Source organism: Cydia pomonella, unplaced genomic scaffold, assembly GCF_033807575.1.
Source record: "Cydia pomonella isolate Wapato2018A unplaced genomic scaffold, ilCydPomo1 PGA_scaffold_146, whole genome shotgun sequence".
Classification (NCBI taxonomy): Eukaryota; Metazoa; Arthropoda; class Insecta; order Lepidoptera; family Tortricidae; genus Cydia; species Cydia pomonella.
Window position 1 is genome coordinate 361734 of NW_026907789.1, and position 16423 is coordinate 378156.

Below are 16423 nucleotides of genomic sequence, written 5' to 3' on the forward strand. Positions count from 1 at the left end.
AAGGGCAATTCGTGGACGAGTTTCGTTTTTGTCGGACGACGCGAAGCGGAGTACGACAAAGAAGACGAATCCACGAATTGCTGTTCCTGCCGAGGCATATATTTTCTCCAAACATACGAGGAAATCAGGTAAAATAAACATAATTTAAGCGTCAACCTGCACTTAAATCGAACATTCACATCAAAACCGTCAAAAAAAATCCGTCTTTAATTATTTTTAAAATTCATTTTCCTCCATATGCTCGGAAATTTTCACCTTATTGTAGCAAAAATAGTACGAGAACTTCTTAATTATGGTCAAAATCAAATTTAAAAAAAAAAACAAACCATTGTTGTCGTGTTTTGGCGGACGGGAAGTTATTACTGTATTTTTTTTTTACTTTTTTAAAACATGTATCCACTAAGAAAAACGCATACAGCCAATTAATATAGCTGCGGGCTGCGTCTACACGACCGGTCGCGATAGAGTCGTGTATGATCGTGCAAATACTGCTTAATAAAATCAAAGACTATATAACTTTTATATATTTTTAATTATCTCATGCGTGCAAATACAGCTTATATTGCACAAGTATATTTAATGGTACTGAACGGCAGAATAGTTGAGCCTTTAACCTTTAAAAAATATTAACCTTTATATTATATTTTGTAATAAGTAAATACTTGAATCGGAAAGCAAATAACGATGTTTTGTAATATCCCTTAAACTTAATTAGCATCAGCTATTATAAATTATATCCAATTACTTCCGTTCCCTAAAATGATTGCAGTATTTTCCAAGATTTCCGTCTGTCATGAGATTACAAGGTTTACTCAATGTCCCGTTAGATGTCGCTGTACCGTACACAAACTAGCTAACGAAATTGTTCACCGGCATATACATGTTTTCAACATATTTATAAGTCGATTAGGATTTGCCTCCTATATCATAAAAATATTTTTGATAACGATATAGCCTTGGTTGGCTGGATTCGTTTATTTTTCGTAATGTTCGTATCTTAGTAATGGGGTTTGCATAGATGGCGCCATCATAGCTTGCCCCTGTCTCTAGTTTTGTTCTATGAGATTTGGCTTAAAGTACTGAAATCCAGGTCACAAAATTCCAAAAAAAAAACTAGAATTTGACACAATTCTAGGGATTGACAGGGCAAGCTATGATGGCGTCATCTGTTTAATACTTCGACCGGCCAACCCCATTGTATGCATTCTTATTAGTCTTATTACGGAAGGTGGAGATAATTTTTATTTGCGTTATTTGACACATTGTGACTGACGTTTATAGAGATGTAACTAACCCAAATCGATTGTCACAGCAAGCGATTATGATTGGATAGCACCTAGACTGAGGTATCGAATTGTGACTTTTAACCTTTAGAACGCCACGCCTATCGTACGCGGCGTGTAATCGTGAACCTTGTCGATCGATCGACCGTCAGATTTAAGTAAAATAATCACGCTTTTTTCTGTTATCAAACTTTGTTTAAGGACAAATTTGATTACTTACAATCATGGATACACTACAACACTTAATTAATAAAGATAAAACCGTTACGACAACAGTTTGATTATGAAGAAAATAAAATAAAAGTGAGATATGATTTTTCAAAAGTAACCAGACTCCGATGACATTTAATTTGTCATTTGTTATGGATGAAATAAAGAGGGTGACCATAAATGTCGTACTTAACACAAATATTTTTTTTTTGTACAGTAAAAATTAAATTAACGTGAATCTCACAAATAGGTACGAAACAGTTGCTTATAACTTACTGAATACGTAGGCATATCGTGGTCACGTCTACTGAATCATCCTGTATATAAATACATACTTATATACATAGAAAACATGACTCAGGAACAAATAAATGCCCTTACCGGGATTCGACTCAAGGACCATCCGCTTCGTAGGCAGGGTCACTACCCACTAGGCCAGACCGGTCGTCAAAAATGAACCGTGATTACCTTTTATATTATTTTTGAGCTCGACATTTTTATTTCGATTCATATCCCGGACGATTTAAGTCTAGTGAAACTAACCGTGAATCATTCAAAACTGTTAACCCCTTATCTGTGTATGATAAGGATCTGTGCGTGGGAATTTAAATTTATTGTTTTATTTATTTATTTATTTATGTTCAGGAGAAGCAACAGCTTTAAATTTACAATAGGACAACAAGATTAATACAGAAAGCCAATTACAGGAACTCACAAGTAATTACAAAGTTATATACTATAAGAAAAAATGCTAACATTGACGCACACACACATGCGTACAAAGTGAGAAAAAAACAAAAATACAATTGAAAATAAAAATACATAAAAGCCATTAAAATAGACCCTAGGTTCTATTCTAGGTTTTAAATGTCAAGGTCACTTTTTCAATGATCAAATTTGACAGGCCGCATACGAGGCGTTAATGAAAATGTTGTCAAAAACTGCCTCTTTTTCTTGTCCCCAGATGTCAGACAACAAGATAACCCCCCGTGACACGACAATGACCTTCACCTGCTTCGTCCTATTCGACATGTTCAACGCGCTCTCCTGCCGCTCGCAAACCAAGTCCGTGTTCCAAGTGGGGCTGCTCTCCAACAAGATGTTCCTGGCGGCCGTCTCGCTCAGCCTGCTGGGGCAGGCGCTGGTGGTGTACTGCGCGCCGCTGCAGCGCGTGTTCCTCACCGAGTCGCTCACTGGACACGGTGAGGGGTTGCTTTTGTTACTTCTCCGACATTTCGATAACTCATGTAAAAATACACACATACAGAGGTAAGATCTTCGCACACTATATCAATAGGGTTGTTTCCATCTACAAATCTTAGAGCAGAATTGTATCCCAATAAATTCTTTTGAATTATAAGAACATGTTAAACTACTTTTAGGGGACCTGTAATGACCATATTTTCGTAAATATTGAATTTAAAATATCTTTTGGCACACGTCACGTGACCAAACTCAAAACGTCATTGAAAATTCTGATGACGTCACAACTCTCGGATTGACACTGTTGACAGTTAGGCGATAAACAACAAATGACAAATGTCAGTTGACAGTTCGTATCTTCTACGTGTGTATGTAGTTATGTGTCAAACCGTAAACTGTGACGTCACACAATTTTCAAAGAGCGTTTTGGGCGCGAAAGCATCTGTCAAAATATATTTTGTTAATTTAACATAATTAAAGCCGTTTTTAGTATAAAACTTGAATTTTAGGCCAACTTTTAGTTAATATAGAACGTAATACAAGCGTCGTCGTAAGCAAGGGGCAAGTCAAAAAATTGCTAAAAAAACCTCGCGTGATTTGTGCACAAGCCCTTAAAGATGATAAAATGCTTTGTTAAATTCAAGTTTCTGACCTCGAAGGCTCACCAGGTTAGTCAAATACTTAGAAAACCATGACATTTTCCAAGAAATGTCGCAAAAAATGGGTTTCACGTCACTGTTCCGAAATGTGGAAATAGATGGTCTAAAACCAAGCTGGAAACTAGGTAATAGCTGTAGCACCTGAACCACCACTACTACAATGTTTCATTGTTATCATCATCTGTCGTTGGTGATGGTAAAAGGTCCCTTTTCGGCGCAACTTTTTCCTTCAAAAATAAAATTAGATTATTTATAGGACCAATTACTTGTTTAAAAAAAGAAACTTCAAAACCATTCAGTTCACGCTTAAGGTGTTTTTACTTTCGTAGCTGTTTGTGTTTTTTTTTTAGCAAAAACGCTTTTGAGTTTAGAGTCGGTTTGAAGCAAACAACAGAAAAACGCCTCTTAAAAGTGATAAAAAAAGTAAAAAAGGCGGGATCGGAATATAATCACTGAATTGGATAGTGTAAATTTAAGCGGTTTTCCGGCCTCTCCTAAAATGTACTATATCAACTCAAATCTTGGAACTCAAAATTAGTATTTGCAGCAAAAACCAACTTTGATATCTCGTTGCACAAATTACTATTTTATTTACCCAAATTAAACATAATCCTTTTCTTTTCAGATATCATCTTCCTAGTATGCTTAACGTCGAGCGTATTTATCGTGAGCGAAATAAAGAAATTAGTGGAGCGCTCGCTCAAGAAGCGTTCTTTTGGCAAGTTCCCGACCAAGTCGCACGACGCGCTGGACTTCGTATGACAGGTACTATCTGCCCCAGTCTCCCCATCCGCTTTACATTTTTTTTTCTTTTTTTTTAACGATAGGCAGACGGTTGACCACGATCTCACCTGATGGTAAGTGATGATGCGGTCTACGGTGGAGCACGCTTACCTATGAGATACCTATTTACTCTAGCCTTGAAGAGACCCAGATTGTACTCATGCGGAAACACAGACTCGGGCAAGGCATTCCACTCCTTGGCAGTTCGCATAAGAAATGTTGAAGCAAAACGCTTCGAGCGTATTTGTGGAATACCTACCATGAAGCGATGCCGGAGTGCCGATTGTCTGGTAGTCCGATGGTGAAATGGGGACGGAGGAATAAGGTGGTGCAGTTCCTCGTCACACTCTCCGAAATGTATCCTGTAAAAGATCGTTAGGCTGGCAACCTTGCGACGATGCTCCAGACTTTGGAGTCGAGCATTCGTCAGATCGTCATCATTAATGATTCTCTTGGCTCTCCTCTCAACTGACTCGAGCGCCATCAGTCATTAGGCCATATTTATTGTAAGTGCAAATATCCACTATACTTCTGTTTTATTTTATTCTAGGAGGAGCGGAAGGAGCAGTAAGTGACAGTGCACTAAAAGAAACGTGTTGTGAAACGGACAGTATACAATACTTATGTCCATCATCTTCAGTGCACCTCCGAGAATCTTCAACAAACGATTTTAGAGTTTCAAACGTTGTTCTATCTGATAGTGATAATTTTGTGCAACTCGGAGACTCTTCAACAGGCGTGCAACACACAGTTTCTAGCGACCCCGCACATCGCATAGATTCGGATGTGTTTCAATCTCATGATAATTTCTTGCGCCTCAGAGACTCTTCGTCAGGTGAGGACCCCTTACTTAGAGATTCGAACGTGTTTCTATCTCATAGTGATAATTTCGTGCACCTCCGAGACTCTTCATCAAGTGATCCGGTCCATCTTAGAGTGTCCGATGTGTTTTTATCGTGTAGTGACAATGAGTATGCTAAAGATTTGTATAGAGCGGTCGAAAGGGATGATGGTGAATGTTTTAGCAGCTGGCTTGGTGAACCGTTGGATGGTGAGAGTAAGGTTCTGATTGGTTGAATTGTACTCGTGTAAAAGTATGGTTAGTGAATCTAGATACAGCAGTGCTTGATAAACCACATCACTTTGGCCAAAGAGAATTTGAAATAGAGGTGGATTGTCAAAGAATTGTAGCCACAGTAAATTTACTGCCATCTTTCTACACATAATTAAAACTTTTATAACGCCATGTGACTTTGATCCTTATTTTTTCAATGATGTGTTAAATTTGTTAAATATCAAAGAGTGGCGCCATCTTACCGGGCATCGGCTAAAGCTTGTGGCGCCATCGCTCGAAACGATGCCGCCATACCTTTGGCCTTTGATCTGATAGATGGCGCCACTTTTTTTTAAATCTAACAAATTTAACACATATCAGTGAAAGAATAAGGATCAAAGTCAAATGGCGTTCTAAAAGTTTTAATCATGTGTTGAAAGATGGCAGTAAATTTACTGTGGCTACAATTCTTTGACAATCCACCTCTATTTCAAATTATCTTTGCTTTGGGATAGAGATAAACCGTTTTTAAACTGCGTGCCCCTCCCTACAGCCTAAACTAATATAAACGCAACTATAACGAATTTTGTTTTGTTTCTTTGTGTAACATTATTATTTATTAGTTGTGACCGTAGATGCTTTATATCTGTATCTTTAGGTATTTAAATAAAAGTAAACAAACAATTTGTACATTTCCGGGTAGTTATAACATTTATTGGTTAACCAACCAAATACAAAACCGCTAGGAGCTGTCACTGAACAACCTGACTTTAACCTACATTATTGAATGAATAAATGAAAATTTATTGACAAGAACATATGGTACAGTAAATATCATTAAGTTTACATTAATTTGATCATGTAATGTTTTCAATTACCCTCAACTGGCTTAAAGAGCCATTTGAGGGTAGATTTTGTTTACTTTTATTTAAATGCCTAAAGATACAGAGACAGAGAGAGAGATCGTTCGAGGGACGTGTAATTTAAAAAATGTCATTAGTGAATCATTACTGTGAAAATCGTGTTACTTCGTAACAAGTAACTATTGTTAACCACACTTCAAAACTAAGAACCAGAAAATGAATGGCATCCTGTGAACACAGCAACAATTAAACAAACATGATATGTAAACAAAACAGTCTACATATCTAATTATGACTTAATAGAAAATGGTTGAGAAACCTTCTAGTGTATACTATCAAGTCTAATTTGAAATGTTTGATGACAGAAATGAATACTTTTTGAAATATTCCTTTGAAAACTAGTTTTCAAGATATCTTGCAAATTATTGAGCGGTAAAAGTAGTAAAAAATTGTGTTTGTAGAATTCATAAGTTTAGGTAATCGACATTAAATCTCAATGTAAAACGCAACAATTGTAGTTTTAAGGGGCTCCCTGGCGCCAATAACTTTCGATCTTAGTTTTCAAATATTTTTTGTAGCTCATCATATTAACAACAACGTCTTTAAGTAATATAATATGTAATATCCCATATTTACTTCATTGTTTACGAGATATTTGGCATCGATGTTGAACAATTTCCAAAAAACTGGTTTCCTGGCCATAACTTTTGTATTAATAAATTTTATATAAAAATCTCTGACCAATTTTTAGAGACGTCAAAGACGAAGCCAAATATGTCTATGTCGTATATGTAAGATCCTTCATATCAATCGAGTAACAAAAAAATACTTTTTTGTATAATGTTTAAAAAAAATCATACAAAAATAAGTATTCATTTCTTTCAAAATCCGACAGACCAGAATGGAGATAGAAGATGAAAAAACCGATAACCGTTTGTCTTATAATTCTGTCTGTAGTGCAAATGTAGGAGTTACGACTCAAAACTTGTCAAAATTCTATGAAAACCGCGGGGAGCCCTTTATTAATATAGATTGAGTATTAAAAGGTATGTTCGTCCTACTCGCGCTCAAGTTTAGTAAGATAGAAACACAGCTCTCGCTTTGACATTAGGCATATAGTGACATCGCGAGATTTATGGCCTTGGAACCTAATGATAAGATTATTTGAATGAAATTTAACCCTTTATAAGGCATAAGGATGTCAGAAATTATGCAAAATTGAACCCCATCACTTTGAAATAAAGTTCAAAACATGGAAAATATATTCCCTCTACCTACAACGTAACATACAACTGTAAAACATATTGTGTGAAAAGGTCTAGTTATTTAGATTGAATAAATTTTGGACGGCAGAGGAATAATATTTAAAAACTAAGATGTATGACATTAAACACTTTATTTCGTACCCACAGAAATAGCTAGGCGGGTAAGGTGTTCAAAATGATCTACACACACTTTTATTTCTAACAGTTATGCTCAGATCATTTTGACTAATCTGCTTAGCTACTTTTGCTCCTTGATTGCATGTTGGAATGCTTTTACGAGATCGTTATAGTAATTTGAAAAAGGACCTAGTTGCATGTAAGTAAGGTCCATTTTGGAATGTATGAACACGCCGTAATTTCGCAAAAGAGGTGACACCTAGTTGAATAAATTAGTAACTCAATATTTTCCTATTCATTTTAATTTATTTTTCTACGGTTTTTGTGAATGCCTCAGTATTTTGTCGAATTTTTTAACTATTATTTATTTGTAAGTGTAATTTAATAAATATGTTGTGATTATGATTTTTTTTAAGTAAATGAATTTTAGTTTAATTTTGTACTGATTGCTAGATTATATTCCTCTTATTCTTTTACTGTGGCATGTTTTTAAATAGGGCCATAGAGTAAGTAAGCATAGAGTGCTCGCACCATACATAATTTAAAACTTTTTTTTTCTTTGTTTTTTTATTTTATATTATAGGACATTATTACACAAATTGACTAAAGTCCCACAGTAAGCTCAATAAGGCTTGTGTTGAGGGTACTTAGACAACGATATATATAATATATAAATATTTATAAATACTTAAATACATAGAAAACACCCATGACTCAGGAACAGATATCCATGCTCATCACACGAATAAATGCCCTTAGCAGGATTTGAACCCGGGACCATCAGCTTCGTAGACAGGGTCACTACCCACTAGGCCAAACCGGTCGCCATGATTTATAATCTCTTCTTCTATCTTATTATAAAACCTATTTATAATAAGCTTCAAGCGAGCTTTGCGAAAACTTATTTTTAATAAGATTTATGCTTCATAAGTTATGACTTTTAAGCTAGTTTTAAACTTATTAATTTAGGCTTAGGTTTTACATATTATGTAAGGAAATTGATGTATGACAAACTGTCTGGCCTAGTGGGTGACCATGCCTATGAAGCCGATGGTCCCGGGTTCAAATCCTGGTAAGGGCATTTATTCGTGTGATAAGCATGGATATTTGTTCCTGAGTCATGGGTGTTCTCTATTTATTTAAGTATTTATAAATATTTATATATTATATTATATATAAATCGTTGTCTAAGCCCCCACAACACAAGGCTTATTGAGCTTACTGTGGGTTTAGTCAAGTTGTGTTATAATGTCCTATTATATATTTATTTATTTATTATGTACGGAGTGAGCACTCAAAGCTTTCTTATTTCTATATGTTAGAGTCTAACTTTGTTAGGAATTAGAACCAAATCTAAAACTATTGTAGCATTTCTACCTTCTTTAAACAAAACTCATGTAAATAAAGTAACTTATAGAACGGCCTAGCTTGTTCGCACTTTTTTTTTCAGAATATTGAAATTATATAGTATTTGAATACGTGTAGGATTTGATTCGTAAACACTAGTTTTGGCTCAGAATAACAAATTATTCAATAAATAAATAAATCTTAATTAGGGTCATTCTACGGAATGATAGTAATGCAATGATATCGTAACTTGCGTTGCTTTCGTGGAATTACCTTCACGTAACATAGTCGATTTCTAGGTATTTTAGATTATTTTTGGTAATTATTCATATGTTTTCTTATTTTTACAAGTGATATATATGTATTTGTTCTGCACGAGAAAAAGTTATGTTATCTACAAATAATTATAACCAATCTCTTTCTGTGCAAGTGCTTCTTTGAGCATTTTGTGGACATCTCAAGGAGGAAGAGTTAGAATAAATAATATTTATATAGCCGTATAGTATTACTATAAGTATTCATATTAATATTTATTCTTTTCAATCTTTAGGTAAAGTGGAGTTCAATATAAAAGACAAATAATGTAAAAAAAAAATTGTTTTCATTTCTTCACAATCTTGCTTTTTTTTGGACGACCATGATTTTATTAACAGTTTATATACTTAAACCTTTTATTTATATCAATTGCAACTTAAAATATTAAGTTAATTATTAATTTCAATTAAAATAACCTTCTTCTTCTTCTTCCTCGCGTTGTCCCGGCATTTTGCCACGGCTCATGGGAGCCTGGGGTCTGCTGGACAACTAATCCCAAGATCCCGTAGGCACTAATTTTTACGAAAGCGACTGCCATCTGCCCTTCCAACCCAGAGGGTAAACTAGGCCTTGTTGGGATTAGTCCGGTTTCCTCACGATAATTTCCTTCACCGAAAAGCGACTGGTAAATATCAAATGATATTTTCGTACATAAGTTCCGAAAAACTCATTGGTACGAGCCGGGGTTTGAACCCGCAACCTCCGGATTGCAAGTCGCACGCTCTTACCGCTAGGCCACCAGCGCTTCAATGAAAATAACCATTGTAAATATTTTAGGTTATACGTCAAGTGCTAACAAAATCTGTCATATTTGTTTACATTATTTGTCTTTTCTACTGAACATTAGGAACTGGGGGCCTACCGCGAAAATCGAAATTCGCAAATTGCGGGGATCTTTCTCTTTTACTCTCACTAGACGTAATTATAGTGACTGAGTCAATTGACGGACTTCGATTTTCGCGGTTATAGCTCTGAACTTATAAATCATTTAACAAAAGCTAAAGTGGTGCAATAGAAGAAAAAAATCAGTTTAAACTTTGCAATAGAAGAAAGTGAGGAGTGTCATTATTAACCTTTTGACCACCACAGACGGCTGTGGACATCATCGGAAAGTCACATCTGACAGCTTCGCCAATGCAATAGGGACTTACGCGGGACTCCGCAAAGTTCAATTTCGCTTAAACCACGTTCACCTGGCGTCCGGGGCAGGGCATGTTCCTTCGCCGCTTGGCGTTCAAAACGTTAAAGTCATATTTTCAAAAATTGGCATTCATGATGACATTGTTATACTTTGCCATTGCAAATGCCATGCCATTAGCCTGGTCTGACTCTGTTTTTATATAAAATATTGTTTCTTTCTGGCAAATACAGTGCGATTGAGACGCATGGTTTACAGTAATAAATGAATATGAATTTCAGCTTTTTTGAATGATCTAAATAAATAAATGTACCATTCCGAAGGGTGAAATGAAAAATAGATGAACTCACAAGCTTAATACATACAGCAGTTTCTGATATTGTATCAGTCTTCTTACAATTTATCAAATTAAACGGACATATATTATTTTTACTATTTTATGATTTAATTATGGTATTATTATTTCAAGAGGCACATTTTTTAGGGTCTGTACCCAAAGGATAAAACGGGACCCTATTACTAAGACTCCGCTGTCAGCCCGTCTGTCTGTCTGTCCGTCTGTTACCAGGCTGTATCTCATGAACTGTGATAGTTAGACAGTTTAAATTTTCACAAATGATGTATTTCTGTTGCCGCTATAACAAATACTAAAAAACAGAATAAAATAAATATTTAAGTGGGCTCCCATACAAACGTCATTTTTTTGCCGTTTTTATAGATCATGGTACGGAACCCTACGTGCACGAGTCCGATTCGCACTTGGCCGGTTTTTTATCATTGAAATAATTCACTTTGTTCCTAACTTATCGGACTTACAAAATGCCACTGAGAACGAACGCGCTGCAATATGGGTATGAGACGAGGAGGGTCACTATGGACATCACGCGGTGGATCCAAGTGTTTGTTATCCGGTGCCTTCCACAGATTCTCCGGATATACTGGCCTATTAGATACCTGCCGCGAAATCCCGATCGGTCACCAGACCACGCGCCGCAAGTGGACCTGGATCGGTCACACTCTTAGAAGGGATCCCAGGCAAGCCCTAGAATGGATCCTGCAAAACAAGATAGGCCGTCTCAAACAATCCTGACGGCGCTCAGTGGCATCCCAGTTAACGGCAATAGGGTTGTTTCCAATTTTTTGAAACGCTTGTATTACGTTCTATATTAACTAAAAGTTGCCCTAAAATTCAACTTTTATACTAAAAACGGCTTTAAATATGTTAAATTAACAAAATATATTTTGACAGATGCTTTCGCGCCCAAAACGCTCTTTGAAAATTGTGTGACGTCACAGTTTACGGTTTGACACATAACTACATACGCACGTAGAAGATACGAACTGTCAACTGACATTTGTCATTTGTTGTTTATCGCCTAACTGTCAACAGTGTCAATCCGAGAGTTGTGACGTCATCAGAATCTTCAATGACGTTTCGAGTTTGGTCACGTGATGTGTGCCAAAAGATATTTAAAATTCAATATTTACAAAAATATGGTCATTACAGGTCCCCTAAAAGTAGTTCAACATGTTCTTATAATCCAAAAGAATTTATTGGGATACAATTCAGCCCTAAGATTTGTAGATGGAAACAAGATTGAGAGGCGCACAGACAGAGGAATCAAGTAAGTCATTATTACAAAATGTATGTCAGTTTTGTTACAATTGTCAGTTTAGTAACGGAACATGCGTCTCTATTTCACATTTGACCTATTATTGTAGATTATAAAGACCTCAACGACCAGCATGAAATTTAATATAATGGTGATAGGAATGCCAGAAAATACCATTTAGATATTAAAAATAAAAATCTGATATTTATAATATTAAGTCAGTTAAGGTTTTTGTTAAATGTTTGCTACAGTTAAGTTCCGTATTTTAAAGCTTAAGGGGAGTCCAGGAAACTTGCCCAGGGTATACTTGAACTTTTTTGATAAAAAATCCTGACGATTTAAGAATTTCCTTTTTTGAAGTCGGTTAAATACAAAATCAAAATGTTTATTTTATCAGTTCTTATCCCGTACTGTATTTTTCACAGGGCTTGGATACGGTGACAGCTGTCATCTCGTAAAAACGTAAAATATTGAAAATATGCTTTGAGATGATAGCCGCCACCATACCCAAGCTATGTGAAACATTACTTTAACGATACATATTAAATAAATATTATAGGACATTATTACACAAATTGACTATATATTTGATATTTGGGCATTACATACGCCAAATTTAAAAAAAAAAATGCTTTTGGCACTTTTTTTAATAATTTGGTTCAAATCTCCGACTAGGGCAAGTCTCCCGGGTTCCACGTACGGTCACGTCTGAAAATATCGATACGAAAAAGTTCCAAAAATATGTATACACGACTTTATTGCCCATATATTAAGGTAGTGTATACATATTTTTGACACATTTTTCGTAACGATATTTTCAGACGTGACTGTAAATTATTTAATAAATATTAGTAATTGTTATAATTGTCTAGAAAGTGCTTAAAGTACTATTTTGATTCCATGTTAGAACTCCTATGAGTTCTGCCTCTATAGGCAAATGTTTAAAAACTATATCGTCTTATGTGTTCTGTCCTTATTTATCTTTATAGTGCGGGGAAGGGACAGTTTTTGTTATTGGCTGTATGTAATTTGCTTTTTTTTTGGATTGTAGACCATTATTGTCTGTTGGAAGTAGACTATGTTATGAATAAAAATTTGAACTTTAGAAGCCTAAAATTTACGCAGAGATTGATATCTATTGTCAAATAACTAATGTATTTCAAAACTGGCAGGTACTGTCAAAGTCCTACAGATGGCCAATATGGCTACTTACTCCGTTGGCTCAGTGACCCAAAATGAGACTTTGCAACTTTTCGCCAATTGGGTACTTGACACATGTTGAATATTATAACAAAATTTTGTTAAATGGATAGAAAATGAGCCATCCATTATAAAAAAAGTGTAATTCAAAAATTATATTGAGATTATAAAAAAAATACAAGGCTCTAAAGTCTAAAAAAGTTTTTTTGTCGTAGACTTATATGATGTGACGTCACATCACATTATCATTTTGTTAGAGGCGTTTCAATCGTTGAGTGCGGGCGTCAGACTTTAACTCTCATTTCTGATCTTTGTGTTGCTTAAATGCCATGAGTCCCATATAGACATTTGATCTTCAGGAAAATCAAGATCGTTTGACATTATTTACAAAAAACTGTCAAGTAGCCAATTGTAGACTCGAAGTTCGCGCAGCTCCGCCTCCACCATGTCGCTCCAGCGATACCCGGGGCGTCCGATAGGACGTGCCCTGCTAGGCGACCCAGGTACGCTCTTTTCACCCTTGTTGCCCAACCAAAATTAGAATATATATCAAGTCGACCTAGTCCTATAGTAAGCTCAATAATAAAAAGGCCATTTAATATGATTATATCTACTTTGTTGTAGAAAAGTGGGTCATAGTTGACTTCCAACAACAATTTATATAGTGAGAATGAATACCATTGAATGAATGAAATCCTGTGAATATCATTCAATCAGTCATATCAACGTGAGCTTTTCACCAAATTCTAAATACATGGTTATATTTTAGATTAATAATGTAAAACAGTAGCAAAAAGCAGATTATTTTCTAAATAAGACTTTACGTAGTAAAGCATCTTTTGCGTAAGGCTTTGCTTTTGTATTCTATGCCGCAAAATACTTACCCCCTTATTCATAAACGTGTACTAAAGTTACGATGCCGCTAATAATCGTTTGTCCCTTTCCATCACACCAATACGTCGGAAAGGGACAAACGATTATTAGCGGCATCGTAACTTTAGTACACGTTTATGAATAAGGGGGTCAGTATTTTTATTTACGCAAATGTGGCTACGTATCTTTGAGATATGAGAGAAAGAGATAGAAAAGTATTAAATATTGAATAATGTGAATTTCATCACTGGCTCTCATTTAGGGCGTAAATTTAGTCGCCTAAAATTACTCCCATAGAAAATGTCAACGAAAGACCAGACTTATTTTTTTCATGATTTCGGGGTTGGTCTTATAGTAAAAGTTGCTCAGTATGACCTATATATTCACATCGTAAATTATAGGCGACTAAATTTACACCCTGTTATACATACTTTCTGAGAGATGTTTGATAAAATCGATAATATTGACCTGTCTAATTTTGCCTGTGTGATTTTGTTATTGTTAACTTTCCCTAAGAGTGCACCATTGAAGATTTTTTATTAAATTACTTTTGACAGGTTATATTTACAGGTTCAAAGAGTATATATGTCACCAATTAATTATAAAACTGTTCAAATGTATTTCAGTATTTATTTTTGAAAATGAATATATGTGCCATTTTCAACCAAAAGGGTATTTATTGTCGGTTAAAGCGCTATTTCCATATAGCTTCAATTCAACCTTGTCAACAACCGACAATGGTACCTTTTGGTTGAAAACGTCACATCTGATTGTCTTCTGATCTTTAAACGACAATAATATGTTATCTCTATATTGTATAAACGCAAAAGTTTATAGACATAATAGACTAAGAGCTGGTGCTGAAAAATGTCCATGTTATCGAGAGCAACGAAACCGCTCGAGTACTATTGCTATAGCGCGATCTGAGAATCTTGCAGCTGTGCATCGGCGGAGGCTGGAGTTGCAAGGCAACAAAGGTGCTTTTAAACCTAGCCGTCTATCTTTGGTGGCATATTTACTCGTCTATATGGTGCTCGCGTGTATGTTTTCATTTAAGTACTTTATATAAGTAAGATATATCTATAAACGCTTTTGCTTATGAGTGGCGGGATGTGAATCTTTATAAATGAAAGAATAGCAAGAGTAAATACTTAGCTTTTCATCCTATACCCTTGCTTAAATGAACAGTTTATCCACTTTTATCAAATACCACTTTATACACAAGCAAGCATAACAAAATAAAATGGCGCCTAAACGTCAGTAGAAGGACAAACGCGGGTTGTTTGTATCAAACTATTATTTCTAAGTAGGCATTTTCAATAGCTACGTATCAATGTGATGAGTCATATCTCATGTACGGTTAAGTATATTAGATAAATAAATCGTCAGGTGAGAACCAAAACGCACTAATTGCATAGAAATAATTAAACAAGAATAAACCTTGTTTTGTTACTAGTACGGTTCGTGGCTCTGTATTTGTGGCAGTAATTACCGAGTTTTGGTTGTCATCTGATGAAATATAGTTGGCATTTATTCTTTCACTCTTCGATCAATGCTAAATGTGAGAAAACGGAACCGCGTATCCGGTCTTTTAAAGTTTTTAATAATTTCATCGTCGTAATTTACCTAAAATAATAAGGGCAGTGCCTCTGAGGCACTTTAATGGATCCGAATTAAATGAAGAAAGCCCCCATATAATGGCTCCGTAACGCGATACGGGCTAAAAGTTGCCGTAATACGCTTTCAATACAATAAGTTCAGTTCTATAGTGCGATATGAAAGTAGACTAAAATGTTATTTTACGTCAAAAATGTGACAGTTACGAAGAAAGTGGCGCCCTCATTTATTTTCTACTATTTTTTGTCGCACTGGGACTTTAATTTGCACTGCAAGGCAACAAGCATATTTCATGTCATGTTACCAGTTATTACTTACCTATTATACACATCTATTAAAGTTATTTTATCTTTCGAAGTTATAATACGTATAGTGAAAATGTAAATTATATCACTTGGTTCGGCCTATAGAAATTTCTTAAGTGACCTTTAAATAAAACCCAGCTTAGATTAGTAATGTATTAGTATTTGTTGGTCGGCATCTAATTTGGTCGTTTATTATTATAGTAATTTTGATATATACGCGATTTAGAATATCAAAGGTCTAAAAGTTACCAACACTTGTCAAGCATTTGCCATATTAGGATTTTATGTTAATACCTTTAAAAAACAACGCGTTTTTTTACAAGCTTTTATTTACTTTCACCTGACCGTTGTCTGTTTGTAATCAAATCTTGCAAGTTAAATTTGATCCACTTCCCGGTTTCCGATTGAGCTGAAAATTTGCATACATATGTAAGTCGGGTGACAATGCAATATTATGGTACCATCGAGCTGATCTGATGATGAGACAAGAGGTGGACATAGGAACTCTGTGATGAAACAACGCAACCTAATTGTGTTTGGGGTTTTTAGAATTTGCTCGATGAGGAATAGTTGCCTGT

The 16423-nt window shown here is 35.3% G+C and overlaps 1 protein-coding gene across 2 annotated transcripts in view; it reads left to right on the forward strand.

Annotated features, from left to right (window-relative positions):
* The window catches only part of LOC133533267 (calcium-transporting ATPase type 2C member 1-like), a 67361-nt gene extending 61225 nt beyond the window's left edge, over nt 1-6136 (forward strand). For both annotated transcript variants that reach the window (XM_061872225.1, XM_061872224.1), the window contains exons 16-18: nt 2458-2695; nt 3981-4120; nt 4689-6136. In XM_061872225.1, the coding sequence (XP_061728209.1) occupies nt 2458-2695; nt 3981-4117 (375 nt within the window). In that variant the 3' untranslated portion in view covers nt 4118-4120; nt 4689-6136. The remainder of the gene's footprint in view (nt 1-2457; nt 2696-3980; nt 4121-4688) is intronic.
* Nucleotides 6137-16423: the final 10287 nt, after the last annotated feature.